Genomic DNA, 13,090 nt, shown 5'->3' on the forward strand with positions numbered 1-13,090 from the left:
ACAGAGAATGAATATATATATATATATATATATATATATATATATATATATATATATATATATATATATATATATATATATATATATATATATATATAACTAAATGTGCTCTGTGTACTTTCAGAAGCAGTTGAGCATTTTCTAGCTCAATCAACTTGTTGTGTGTTTAAAGGGACTGGACTTATAACATCATTTATTTCACTGAGTCCCATTCACAGGTCATTTTGTTGTATTTTGGAATCTGTTGTTTTCCTGTTTTGTTTTTTTTTATTTTTTAATGTTTTCTCCTGGCCAGCTTAGTTGTAATAAATACAATAGTACATATCTTGACTGGAAAGTCCCTCTCTGTGCCCTGCTGTCGGTCTTCGCCGAACATCAGAGGTCCCCTGGAGACTACACGGCTGTGCTATGTCATTCAGCTAGCTTACAACGGGCAAAGGTCTGTGTGTCAAATATAGAACCACGTGGACTTGGCTCACATGCTGTCGGGACTATACCCATGACACGGCAGTTAGGAATGCTTTCCTGTTACTCACCTAGCGACACCAAGGAAAGCTGTTAAGGTTTGAAGGGGAGTGGACGGTGAGATGGTCAGAGGGCATCGGCTAATTATAGATCCACTCGAGCTCTCCCTTCCGTGCCGTGCAAGTTCCAAGCCTGTCCCAGGCTCTCGCCACACACCCACTGACCTCTGGGAATCACCTATAATTCTTGGTATACTGACACAACGGCCGAGGCGACATGTTACACAAATCACCTTACACGCTGCCAACTTTTTTTTATATTGCACAAGTTTCATGTGACTGTACCATTGCATCACCTTTACATCACTTTCTTGTATAAGTCCCCCCCACCACCCCTTCTCTTCGCCCTCTCCTCACCATGTCTAATTATGGAGACCGGCACCATGTTTTTGGTATGGGATTTTACCACCCATAGAGCTGCTGAGAGGTAGTGAAGTAGCCAAAAGGCAATGTGAAAGGGATGGAGAGTTTCAGGCATGTTGATGGATTGATGGCAGATGGGTTTAAAATAAGTACGGGAAGAAAAAAGACATAGACAAAGAGATGACATGAGAAGAGGTCAGGTGTGTAGGTGCCACTGGTGTCCTGAAATGAGGGTTCATGGTGGGTGCAGCTGTGAGACAGGCAGGGACTGTTGCTACAGTAGCTGTCAGCATGTGCACAGGTAGTCTTATGTAAGTGCTGGCATGTGGCGTGCCTGATGCACACAGTGTGCTTTTGCTTTTACCCTTTAACCACTTGTATAATGCTGTGTTTAAACAGAAGGCCACCGGTCCAAACAGCGTAGGCAGGGAAGCAAATAGTCGCTTGACTTTTAACTATGAAATTGCTCAGAGGGTGCATGGAACGTACTCTGCTGACATGTAGCTGCCCTCTGCTGCATTTCTTCTTAAAATCACATATATTTACACACTGATTGCTTTCAGTAACATGAAAAAAATTAAGATAACATTCTTGGCAGCAGATTGACACTACAGGTTTTTTCTGTTGTAACAGACTTGAAGACAAAGTTCAGTTCGTTTTCAGGTTACTGACTGAACGGTGATTAGAAATATGAGAGGCAGAGTTCAAAAACCAGCTAATTAATTGTTCATAGGTGACGAATCTGCATTAAAATGAACTTGCACTCTCACTTGCAACTTCCACTGGCACATCTAGCACCTTTGGTCTTCAGAACTACCCTAATTCTCTGTGTCTTAGAATAAATAAGCCACTTGAAACATTCCTCACTGACTTTGATCCATGTTGACATGCTGTGGTGTTTTAACAATGCTCAGCTGGTACTAAGGGGCCCAAAGTGTGCCAAGAAAACACCCCCCTCATCTTTACACCATCATCAAGCCAAAACCACTGATAGCAAGCAGGATGGATCCACAGAAAAATCCACTGAGACCTCTCAACAGAAAGTGAGGAATCTTAGACCATCCTGTATTTTTCCCCAATCTTCTATTGTCCAGTTTTGTTGAGCCTTTGTCAACTGTAGCTTTAGTTTTCTGTTCTCAGCTGACACGAGCAGCTCCCAGCGTGCTCTTTTGCTGCTGTAGCCCATTTCCTTCCAGATTTAATGTGTTGTGCATTCAGAGACGCTCTTCTGCTTGTTTTATTTGAGTTACTGTTGCCTTCCTATGAACTCGAAGAAGTCTGGCCATTCTCCTCTGGCGAGGATCAGGATATTTTCGCCCAGAGAACTGCCGCTCACAGAATATTCTTTTTTTTTTCCAGACCATTTTCTATAAACCCTAGAGATGGCTGTGCGGGAATATCCCAGTAGATCAGCAGTTTCTGAAAAACTCAGCCTGTCTGGCACCAACAACAACGCCACATTCAAAGACACTTTAATCAGTTTTCTCCCCAATCTGATGCTCAGTTTGAGTTGTGCCATATGATTGACTGATTAGATATTTGCATTAATAAGCAGTTGAAAAGGTGTAACTCTAAAAAGTGTAGGAGTTTATTGAGGACTATGAAATGCAGACAATTTGGTCTAGGCGTATGATTCTCGCTTGGGGTGCGAGAGGTCCTGGGTTCAAATCCCGGACGAGCCCCCAATTATGCCCCCAATTAAACATAAGAATAGACTTGTACATTACAATGGTGTAAAGAAATGGTAACTTAATGATAGAGCTGTGACTTTGGTTAATGTCATACATTAGTGTTGGAAATCACTTTGATCATGTCCAGTTAATTTAATGATGTGCAAGAGATGCACTTTTCTAACGTGGGCATTTGTAACTTTCCTGACTTCAACAGTGTCTTAAAACTGACATCATTATGTGATTCAGACAGGATTCAGGAGGGATGTGTAACGATGATGAGTTTTGTTAACATGGAACTCATCTGTACCCACTTTAGACTTTAGTTAACACATCTTTTTTTAAATACTGCAGCTTACAAAGTAAGTAAATCAAAGTACGCTGTGTCACATCCTATTAGATTTTGATTCATGTCGGAAAAACGTTTCCATGTTGGGGAAAATGTATTGTACGTAATTAATAACGCTATTGTTGTGCCACGTGCATAAGTGACGCTGATGGATGAATCCTGCTGCTCTGTGATGTTGCAGATATATAATAAACTCAGAGGAACGACTCCAGCACACACAAAGCCTAAAACTAAATTTCACCCCCTGTTATTGTTTTGTCAAAAACCCAAATCATATTTATTGCTCCCACTGAGTTTTGTTAATCTGTTATACTGAATGATACTGAATTGGAGGCCCTAATCTTTGGTGTCCACTATTTCTTCTCCACATTTATAATCAGTCTGGGTGATTAAGAATGTAACCCTGACTAGTTGTTGGAGGCATACATCCTTCTTCTTCTTGTGATTCTTCTTCTTCTTCTTGTTATTGTGATTCTTGTTGAGGGCATTCTCACATCAGTCTTTCCTTTTTCTTTTTTTGTGGGCTCAGAAACTGGCGACCAGAGAAACCACAGTCTAGTGCGTGCCTCTCCATTAATACTGCAACGAGTTACTTCAGATATGAAGCAGACGCTTTCAGATGCTGTCTGATAAGCAGAAAGACGTGCACATCACAAACAGATTTAAGTGACGTGAATGACTCAACAACCTTGCGTGCTTGGTGAATTAGCTGGAAAGGAAAAGGGGACTGTACTGTTTTTTTGTGGTATTTGTTGCTGGTGCCTTTAAAGGACTTTCAACAACTGATTTTTAGAAAAGACAAAATAAAAAATGTGTATTTTCTGTATGAGAAATAAATCTACATCAAGTTTTCAGTTCTTTATTATGTTAGATTATGTTCCGCTTGGATGGTGCATATTTTTAAATGATGTGCAGTGAACTTATGAACTGATGGGTTGACAATGAGCCTGTGTGGCTATTTATGAGTTCAGCTGAAGGATGGTTGTGTAAACATACAAAACAAATGGGCCCAGGGGCACCTCTTCTGCCTCCGGTCCTCCTGACTGGTTGATCCGGCTGTGGATAACATACCAGTGTAGCTTTCTGCTTCTTTCTGGGGGTTTTTGAGCTATTAAATCAGTGATTCCGGATTTTAATAGAGACACTGTTGTTGAATAGCATTGCATCTAGATAATGAATCTGGTAGAGCTGCCACTGGATTTCCCAGGAGCAAGTGAGAGACAGGTGAGAGTTTATGGCTGTGGCTGACATATCTGGCATTGCTCCTGCACATATTAAAGACTTATTCTTAGATTCGTAGTGCCATGTTGCAGTCTTCATTAGCGTGGGCCAAAATAAGGACTCAGTTAACGTCCCTCACATCTTGTTTGAGCTCCGTCTGTGCCGCTGTCTGCCTTCCTTGATTTCACAGACTCATTTGCACTCACAGTTGTGTAATTTCCTCCCGTAATATGCATTTAAATATGCTTCATAATGTCAACACAGAAGCGCAAACACACATGCTAATAAAAGCTTTGCTTGTGAAGACTGACATGCAAACTGTGCGTTACATACTGAAGACTGCTAAGCTTACTGACAGATAGCGTAGCCAGTTTTTCTCACCAAATTAGAGGCTGGGTTGCTTAGCTGGGAGTGAACAAGGAGCCAATCGGATCCTGCCTGGCTAACCTCCGGTAACAAGCCAAGGAAGTAGCTTTGTAGTGAGGCAGGAAGTGAGTCATCACTGTTGCTAGGCTAAATATAGCTTTAGTGGCACCAGAAGGAGGTGTAATGGGCTCTCCAGACGTCACAATTCTTATCAATGGGAGTTTTGCTGGTGAACGAGGGATGGCTGTGTGCTATGATTGGTAGAAGAGAAAGGCAAAGATCGCATGCTAAGGAGTGAACGCGATGCCGGTGATGGATCACTTTGTAAAATGAAGCTATACTCACCAGTATCGGAAACCCTGTGCGTGCCTGTCCATCTGTCTTCCAGAAGTCAAGGCCCTGTACTTCGCTCGCTGTCTGTGTATGTGTCCAGTCATCTGAGTGTGAACAGGAGAGAGCTGTCAGGACAAAGCAGGACACTGAGCTGACAGAAGTGTACCGCACAGTCTGTCTGGAGGCTCTTCACAGGCCCAGCTCACTCATTTTGCTTTGCAGACCTGCAGGGAGCCAGCGCCTAAGCTGCATGTTGGGCAGCGTTGCTAACAGATGGGGGAGAGGAGGCAAAAGGAATCCAGACACTCAGTCCCAGACTAGATAGGAGGGAGAGAAGAAAGCAAGGAATAATTTAATTAAAGTGTAATTTAAAAGCTCAGATTTATTTATTTATTTTTTTACTCAAAGAGGGATGTCTCATGGGTGTCTGTGCAGATACTGTTCAATACCAGTCAGTGCTACATGATTACATGTAGCAGTATGCGCTCACCGCCCACTGATCCTCTCAAAGATGTCATGATGAGGGAACACATGAGGTATATAGCTTTGCAGATGCAGTTACAGTGTGGGTGATGGGTTGCTGTTATCAAAAATGCAGTTTATCACAGTATTACATGCGCCTACACAGAAGACACACCCATGTGAAGTCCATTTACACTTTATCTTACATTTATGTTTGAAACGAGTGAAGGAGCCTTCTGCCAGTGATAAACAGTGAACGCACACAACTTATATTTTGGAGGCGAGTCGGTTGTGTTGCAAAGATCAAAGACTGCATCAGCAAATCCCTTGAAAGAAAAGCAACACCATCAATAAAGCGATGGCCAGGTTTAGCTTCTCGCTCTGCTTCATATACCTCAGCTGTATTTAAAACACATCAGTGGCCCGCAGTGTTGCATGGCTGCCATGTTTCTTCAGTTTATTTTGGGTTAGTCCCGCCTCACCATTTTGGTGCTATGAATACTTACTAGAGCATCAAATGTGTACCAATACCCTGGTGAGAAAAGTCCCCTCCACTAAAGCTCAGCTTGCTCTAGTTTGAGCAATATTAGATCAAATTTGCTCTGTCCAGTGGTTTGGGCCACAATTTGTGATTAAGTGGCTGTTGAATGATTTATGCAGTTGGGAGGGAAGTCAAAGTATTAAGAGAGACAGCAGGACTGTGGTTGTGCTAATATTTTGTAGAGAATGCATGAAAAATATATAAATTCCAGGTTTGTCCTCTAGAAAAGTGCTCAGTTTGTTACATTGTTACTACTACTGGTATTCTGTTACTGGTTTTATTGTTAGCATTAAATGCTTAGAAGACGACACTTCTTCTGATGATGGACATTTTCCAAAAAACACCACTGATCACTCAGTGCTGATTTATTCACATCACCCTTAACATGGGCATAGTGTTTTATGCAGAGGCCTCTGCTGTTCCTCCTAGCATGCAATCAGAGCCTGAGCAGGCTAGTTGTCAATGCGTCACGTATGCGTTTGTGAGTAACCTTCCTCCTGAATTTTTAAAGTATTTCTTAACTCTTGCATTTTAGCCTTATACGATTTACAGCCTCCCAAGCTTGAGTTCGTCAAGACACTCTAATGGCTTACTTTGGGCTCATTCTGGCCATATTTAAAGGAAATGGGAAGTCTTAGAATAATTGGGTGGAGAACCCCCCAGATACAGCATCCTTTCATGGTCAGTGCGCTCCAGAGTTCAATGTACACAACCCCGCCCTCCAACACTGGCCTCGTCCAACCAGGAAACGAGGAAATGATATCACTGTCTGCGGCCACTGTCGGGGCAACGGCTGTTATGACGCACGGTTGTGTGCTTCCTGCCCGCAGGGAGAGATACAATGGATTCCCAGTTAGGCTGCAAGAAAGCATCAATTACATCAGCATGAATACGGCTTCTTTCTTAGGAAAAGATGCATCACAGCTAAGAGGAGAGAGACAGGGTAATAGGATGGGTGCTTATATTTAGATCACAAGTTTTGAGTTAAATTCATGCATTTTCCAAGATTGTGTTGTTTTTCTTAACATGTTTAGATTACAAGTGTCTTTTCTATACAGTTTACATGATTTCTGTCAGTGTAACCATGTTTTTTTTCTTTTCTATTGTTGCTTCTCACCGACAGAAAGATGAAGTGTATCTGAATTTGGTTCTGGATTACGTGCCTGAGACTGTCTACAGAGTGGCCAGACACTACAGCCGAGCCAAACAGACTCTGCCTATGGTTTATGTGAAGGTAAAAGCTCTGTCTGTTTAACAAGGCTGAAAAAGATACAGTTTAAAGTGAACTTGACGGACATGTTTCCAATCTCATATTTTTTATTCTTGGAGTCTACTATAGTAGCTTTCAAAACAATCCTCATTGGTGGAGCTCCTTGGTTTATCCACTGACTGAAACAGTTCGCTTTAGCAAGCCTTCCTTTAATCCTGCTTACTTCTGATTGGTATCTCTTTGTAAACAGAAGGTTAAAACGGAGCATGGGCAGATGTTCTATGAGATGACCATGTAACAATTCTGAAATACATAATAGTTAATCGAATATCTCTGGTAATTCTTACCAGTAGTTACAGCAACTTAGTTAAATCTGAGTTAGTCTGGTGAAAGCTGCAAGTATAAAGACTGTAAATATATCAGTAAAATGGGGTGTGGGCTTTTTGTGTGTGAATCAGTCGTGATAAATTTGGGCTTGGAGAATTGTTATACTTTTAATATGAGACACACTGCTTGTAGGTCCACTTTAACCACACTACCCCACGTTATGTGTCCTTTATCTTCACATTTCTTAAAGTACATCTTTTTCTTTTTTCTACAGAAAGAATATTATCAAATCAAAACATGTTTATGTTTTTATTAAACAGCTGTGTTGGTATAAAATGTGGCTTAACTCTTCTAGTTGATTATGGGGCTCAGTTTTCATCCAGCATCATAAGATCCAGAAATCACTGAGCTGTGTTATCAGCTTGTTTTTGATAAAAGCTAATTTATCATATTTTGAGAGAGTTTCACTGCTAAACCCCAAATATAAACAGCTCAACAATTGAACATTTTTGTCCTTGCATATCCCATCTATTTTTGCCCGTAGATGACTTTTACTAACTTTTTAACGTTGTGTTTTGTACAGATCTTAGATTAAATAAAAATCACAGAAACACTCCTGTCTGTCTTCAGATTTCTTTTACACAATGTGAAACTTTACTGCTTTGTTGGATTGCATCGTGTGTACACACATGAGATGCTACTTTTTAGGACTTACTTAGATGACAGATGTGCGAAACAAATTGGGAATAATTAGCAGAGGCACAAAAAAAAACTCCATCTGAAGGACTTTTCTAGTTCACTGTGTTAACAAGTAAAACATTGTTTGATCTTATTTGTAAGAATAGATTGACCTGAGGCGGCAAATTTGAAACAGGAAATGAATTTGGATTTAAAAATTTGCTTTAGTTTTAAAAAGTGTGTGTCTATAAAAACACTTCATATACTTAATTTTATCTCTACAAAAGCTGGGTAACAATGTTTAGGAGTTAAAAGAAACAGTGTGTGAAACTGGAGTCTAAACCTTTGCTGTAAAACTCATTCTCTGGAGCTGAAATACAGCCCAGAGTTTCTATATTTTAGTGCTGTAATGGAAGTTTGCTGTTTGTCTAACCTCTATGTGTGTGTGTGTGTGTGTGTTTTCCTGTGTAGTTGTATATGTACCAGCTCTTCAGGAGCCTGGCCTACATTCACTCGTTTGGTATCTGCCATCGGGACATCAAACCCCAGAATCTGCTGCTGGATCCAGAGACGGCTGTTCTCAAGCTCTGTGACTTTGGCAGGTGAGGGACAGTCATGTTTTACACTGATCTGAGTTTTTTCTTTTCTTGGCATTTACAAAAGATGTTCACATTGGTACTGCTGTGATGTCCGATAACATAAAAAGTGAGCACCAGCAACCAGTTAGCTTGGCTTAGCATGGACAGTGGAAATAAAGGAATGGGTCTTCTGAATCTGTGTGAAGGTTTCAGAAGGCTTCTAAGTAACATTGCTGCTCATCCTCAGTCTTTAGCAGTGTCCTGAAGACAGCAAATCACACACTGTAACTATGCACAACCAAGAAAAAGGCCCTGTAAGACTGCTGTACATCATTCTTACAACAGATCATGTTGGAATTAAGCAAACGAGACTGACCCCTGTTTACATCTCTTCTCATATGACTTTATATTTATGAGCATGAGAATGAAATCAGTCTCCAGCTCTAAACATACCTAGTCAGTCTGTTTCCCCAAATGTTACTCTCTTCCTTTTGAAGAGTTTCACCCTTAAGCTGATGCACACTGTGTGGCTGCCTGATTGAACTGAGAAAATAGGTGAGGCCATAGTTAAGGTCACGTGGTGCCACGAGTCTAGGTTTGCTCTGTTCCCGGGAGATGAGCACACTGTACCCTGAAGAGAGGTAAATAAAAGTGATGCAGCCACCATCATTGTCATCATACCTGTACCTACCCTACAAGCCTGTGGAAGCAGCGTTATGATCTGGGGTTGCTTCAGTGACTGAGGTCTAGGTTCAGCAACATTATCTGCCCAAACATGAGGACAGCGGCTACCTGAATGTGCCGAATAATCAGGTTTTTTCCTTGTTTAATGGAACGGGCACATTCCAAGATGACAATGTCAGGATTCACTGGGTTTAAATTGTGAAAAGAGTAGTTGAGAGAGCACGAGACATCATTTTCACACCAGCACAGAGTCCAGACTGTATCTCCACTGAGAAGCTTTGGGATGTGCTGTAGAAGACTTTCAACCAACTGTCCAATTTGTTCAATTTGTTAGCGGAAAAACGTGAACCACCTCTGGAGTGAAAATGTCGTAATAAATGTTGCTTAAATCGTATCAAAACAATGCCATAGAGAATGCAACGCCTTCATTAAAGCTAAATCCAGCAACATAATAATGTGGGAGCTGTTTTCGGCCAGGCGCATTATACAGGCTCTATAACGTGTGCAAAAGTCAAACTGAGATCAGCGTGCGTTGTTGAAAACAGATGATTTATTTACTTTTCATTCGTTAGCATAAATGCTGATTATATTTGTAGCAGAAATGTAGAAATCTTCCTTTTAGCTGTGTGTTTGATTGGATATGAAGTCCACTGAGGTTTTATCACACGTGTAAATCCTCAGTACTGGGTGTTTCTTCGGGTTCATTTTTTCCCTTTTTTTGAAGTATGCAGATGGTGGTGATGATGATTATTTGCTATGATTTTGTGTGCAGCGCTAAGCAGCTGGTCCGTGGAGAGCCTAACGTGTCCTACATCTGCTCTCGCTACTATCGAGCGCCTGAGCTGATCTTTGGTGCCACTGACTACACTTCCAGCATAGGTAGGCTAACTCGAGCAACAACTCTCGCTGCCTGACACATGCACATTCATCAGGAAATTATGAGATCGTGTGTTACTTATGATAAATGGACTGGTTCTTATATAGTGCTTTTCTACTCTGGTTCAGCACTCAAAGGAGTTTATAAGCTTTACAGCAAGTCGTCATTGCTCCTCTTCTGCTTTTACAATCGGACTCCTGCCTTGTCCTTTAGATGTGTGGTCAGCCGGCTGTGTACTGGCAGAGCTGCTCCTGGGACAGCCGATCTTCCCTGGTGACAGCGGAGTGGACCAGTTGGTGGAAATCATCAAGGTAATGACCGTACTAACCGAGAGTATTCCAATATTCCCAAACAAATACAGCTTCAAGTTGGATGTAATATTAGTCGGGCTAATGGTTCCACCCGTGTGTTTCAGGTTCTCGGCACCCCGACCCGAGAGCAGATCCGTGAGATGAACCCCAACTACACTGAATTCAAATTCCCCCAGATCAAGGCACATCCTTGGACTAAGGTGAGTCAACAGGTACAGGAGCCCTTTTACTTCTTTAAGATCCACCGCAAAAGCATTCTGCCATTCCTGTTTTGCCTGCATGCTTCGCAACCATCCAACATCATCATCTTCATCTAACAGACCTGCATGTGAAATAATTAATGCCATAAATGCACAGAGTTCTAAAAAATAAAAGATGCAAAGAATTTGCATTTACTGAAAACTTACTGAACTCAGCTCACACTTATCTCCCTCAGATCGAGATTATGGAATCAGCAGCACTCGTGCTCAGAGCAGATGTGCTGACTGGTAGCTAGCAGCAATGTGCGGATGTGCAAATCAAATATTGAGCACCAGGCAATGAATCTGAGGCGTTGTGTACTTTTTTGCATCAACTGTTTCAAACTCGGGGGGGAATGGGAATGAAGGCCTTGAAATCCTTCTCAGTGTTCCCGAACGTGCCATGCAGTTGTGATTTCTTGGTGTTGATGCTGCCAAAGATGCTTTTGTTTTAATGTTAAGTGAGAGTCTTGACCAAATCACATCAGCCAGACAACTGGCATCCTTAACTGAGAGTAAGGGTTTTTTTATTTCTCCAATTTTGAATAAGTCAGTCCTGAATTTTATATTAAATTTATATATTTTATTGGTTTTTAAGTTTTTTCAGTCCCAATAATTATTTGAACAAAGAAAAAAATATCAGACTTTATAAGAGCAAGAAAGGAGAAGGATGCAACACCATCGCTGGTAGAACTCTACATTTTAAGCACTTGTTACCGGATCTGACTGGTGATTCAGAACATGCCGTTTTAAAGTAGCAGTTAACCCTGAAATGAAAGTTGACTTAGCTGATGCTTCAAAACAATTGAAGCATTTAACCACGACTTCCGAGTTGCAAGACTTGCTTCAGGGAGGAGTTTGATAATGACGCACTGGTTCATCGAGCTGAAAACAACCACTCTCTTTGTTCTTGACCACCTGTAGCACAACGTCTGGGCCTATTATCAGCAGCATCAGAGCTTTGGCACAGGCTCAAAGCAAATATAAGATCTGCCTGATGTTTTAGAGTGGACTGATGTTAAACCTGCGCTATCCTACTTCAGTCAGTTACTTCATCAACTGCCACCCTACCTCCCAACATCACGATGTTGCCTCGTTGCTTGTTTTAACTCATCTTGAGAACTAAACAGGTTTTAAAATCTAAAGGACAGTCTCTCTTCCTTAGCTAAGCACAGCTCTTCTATTTGAAAAGGCAATTAGCCAATCAGGAGGGAGCAGGGCTATCAGGCCCTCCTGTTCACCTCCGACGTGCCTCGCTGTGGTCGCTCTCTGTAGCTGCATTTCATTTGCTACTCACTGCTACAGCAGTCATATGCTTCCACTGATTCATTCATAGCACACCATAAAAAATGCATTGGACAAAGTGCATTAGCTTTCATAGGATATTAGTAAAGATTCATTTTTCATCCGGTCATATGCTCTTTGTGTGTGTGTGTTTGTGTGTGTTGTATATGCGTTTGTGCTAAAAATACTGAAACGTCTCTTTTCTTTGGAAACTCGTGATGTTCTCATTGTTGATTCGAATTGACGTTCAGGTGTTCCGACCACGTACGCCTCCGGAGGCCATCGCCTTGTGCTCCCGCCTGCTGGAGTACACGCCCACGGCCCGCCTAACACCCCTAGAGGCATGCGCACACTCCTTCTTTGACGAGCTGCGCGACCCCAGCATCAAACTGCCCAACGGGCGAGAGAAGCCCTCGCTCTTCAACTTCACTACCCAGGGTAGGCGCACTCACAAAGCGTTCCTCGGAAGAGAAACCATTCATTTAAAAAAATAACACCTCTCCCAAAGTCCCATTTGCATTGTAAATATGGTTTAAAAACGAATATTAAAATAACAAATTCAGGGGGATCCGAAGCCCTGAGGGTTCAAAGTTTTTCTGTTTTGAATAATTCACTTTACTTTATTTAGATACTCCAATCTAACAGATTTTTTAGAAGAATATAAAGTACATTTAAATAATTTTTTTGTCTGGGACATATCGGTTATCTCGTATTCACAGTAGCATTTATCCGTAAGGAAATCTAAGCACATCTTAAAACGCCACTTTTATGTTATCGCTGGTCTGCAGGTAACTTTGTAACAGCATAATGTGGTAATGCATTGTGTGTTCTTCTTCTTTTAGAACTATCTAGTAATCCTTCTTTGGCCTCCATACTCATCCCTGCCCACGCCCGCAGCCAGGCTGCCGCCTCTACCCCAACCAATGCATCTGCCACCACAGGTTAGAGCCACGCTACCTCCGTCAGACCCTTGTTTTATGTGGTTAGCTGCTCTATATTTATTACTTTGAAGTACTGGTTGTGGCTTTGCTTACTGCTAATTTGAAAAACAATTTCAGCCCCTAAAGGTCAGC

The 13,090-nt window shown here is 41.6% G+C and overlaps 1 protein-coding gene across 3 annotated transcripts in view; it reads left to right on the forward strand.

Moving 5' to 3' along the window:
• The window catches only part of gsk3ba (glycogen synthase kinase 3 beta, genome duplicate a), a 35,424-nt gene that overhangs the window by 18,296 nt on the left and 4,038 nt on the right, over window positions 1–13,090 (forward strand). For 2 of the 3 annotated variants that reach the window (XM_084954681.1, XM_084954679.1), the window contains exons 4-10: window positions 6,953–7,063; window positions 8,516–8,646; window positions 10,079–10,185; window positions 10,397–10,494; window positions 10,599–10,706; window positions 12,269–12,455; window positions 12,860–12,958. In XM_084954681.1, coding sequence (XP_084810807.1) covers window positions 6,953–7,063; window positions 8,516–8,646; window positions 10,079–10,185; window positions 10,397–10,494; window positions 10,599–10,706; window positions 12,269–12,455; window positions 12,860–12,958 — 841 coding nt within the window. The remainder of the gene's footprint in view (window positions 1–6,952; window positions 7,064–8,515; window positions 8,647–10,078; window positions 10,186–10,396; window positions 10,495–10,598; window positions 10,707–12,268; window positions 12,456–12,859; window positions 12,959–13,090) is intronic. The other variant, XM_084954680.1, reaches the window with a different exon arrangement.

Source organism: Perissodus microlepis, chromosome 16, assembly GCF_051167445.1.
Source record: "Perissodus microlepis isolate ML-2025 ecotype Zambia chromosome 16, ASM5116744v1, whole genome shotgun sequence".
Lineage (NCBI taxonomy): Eukaryota > Metazoa > Chordata > Actinopteri > Cichliformes > Cichlidae > Perissodus > Perissodus microlepis.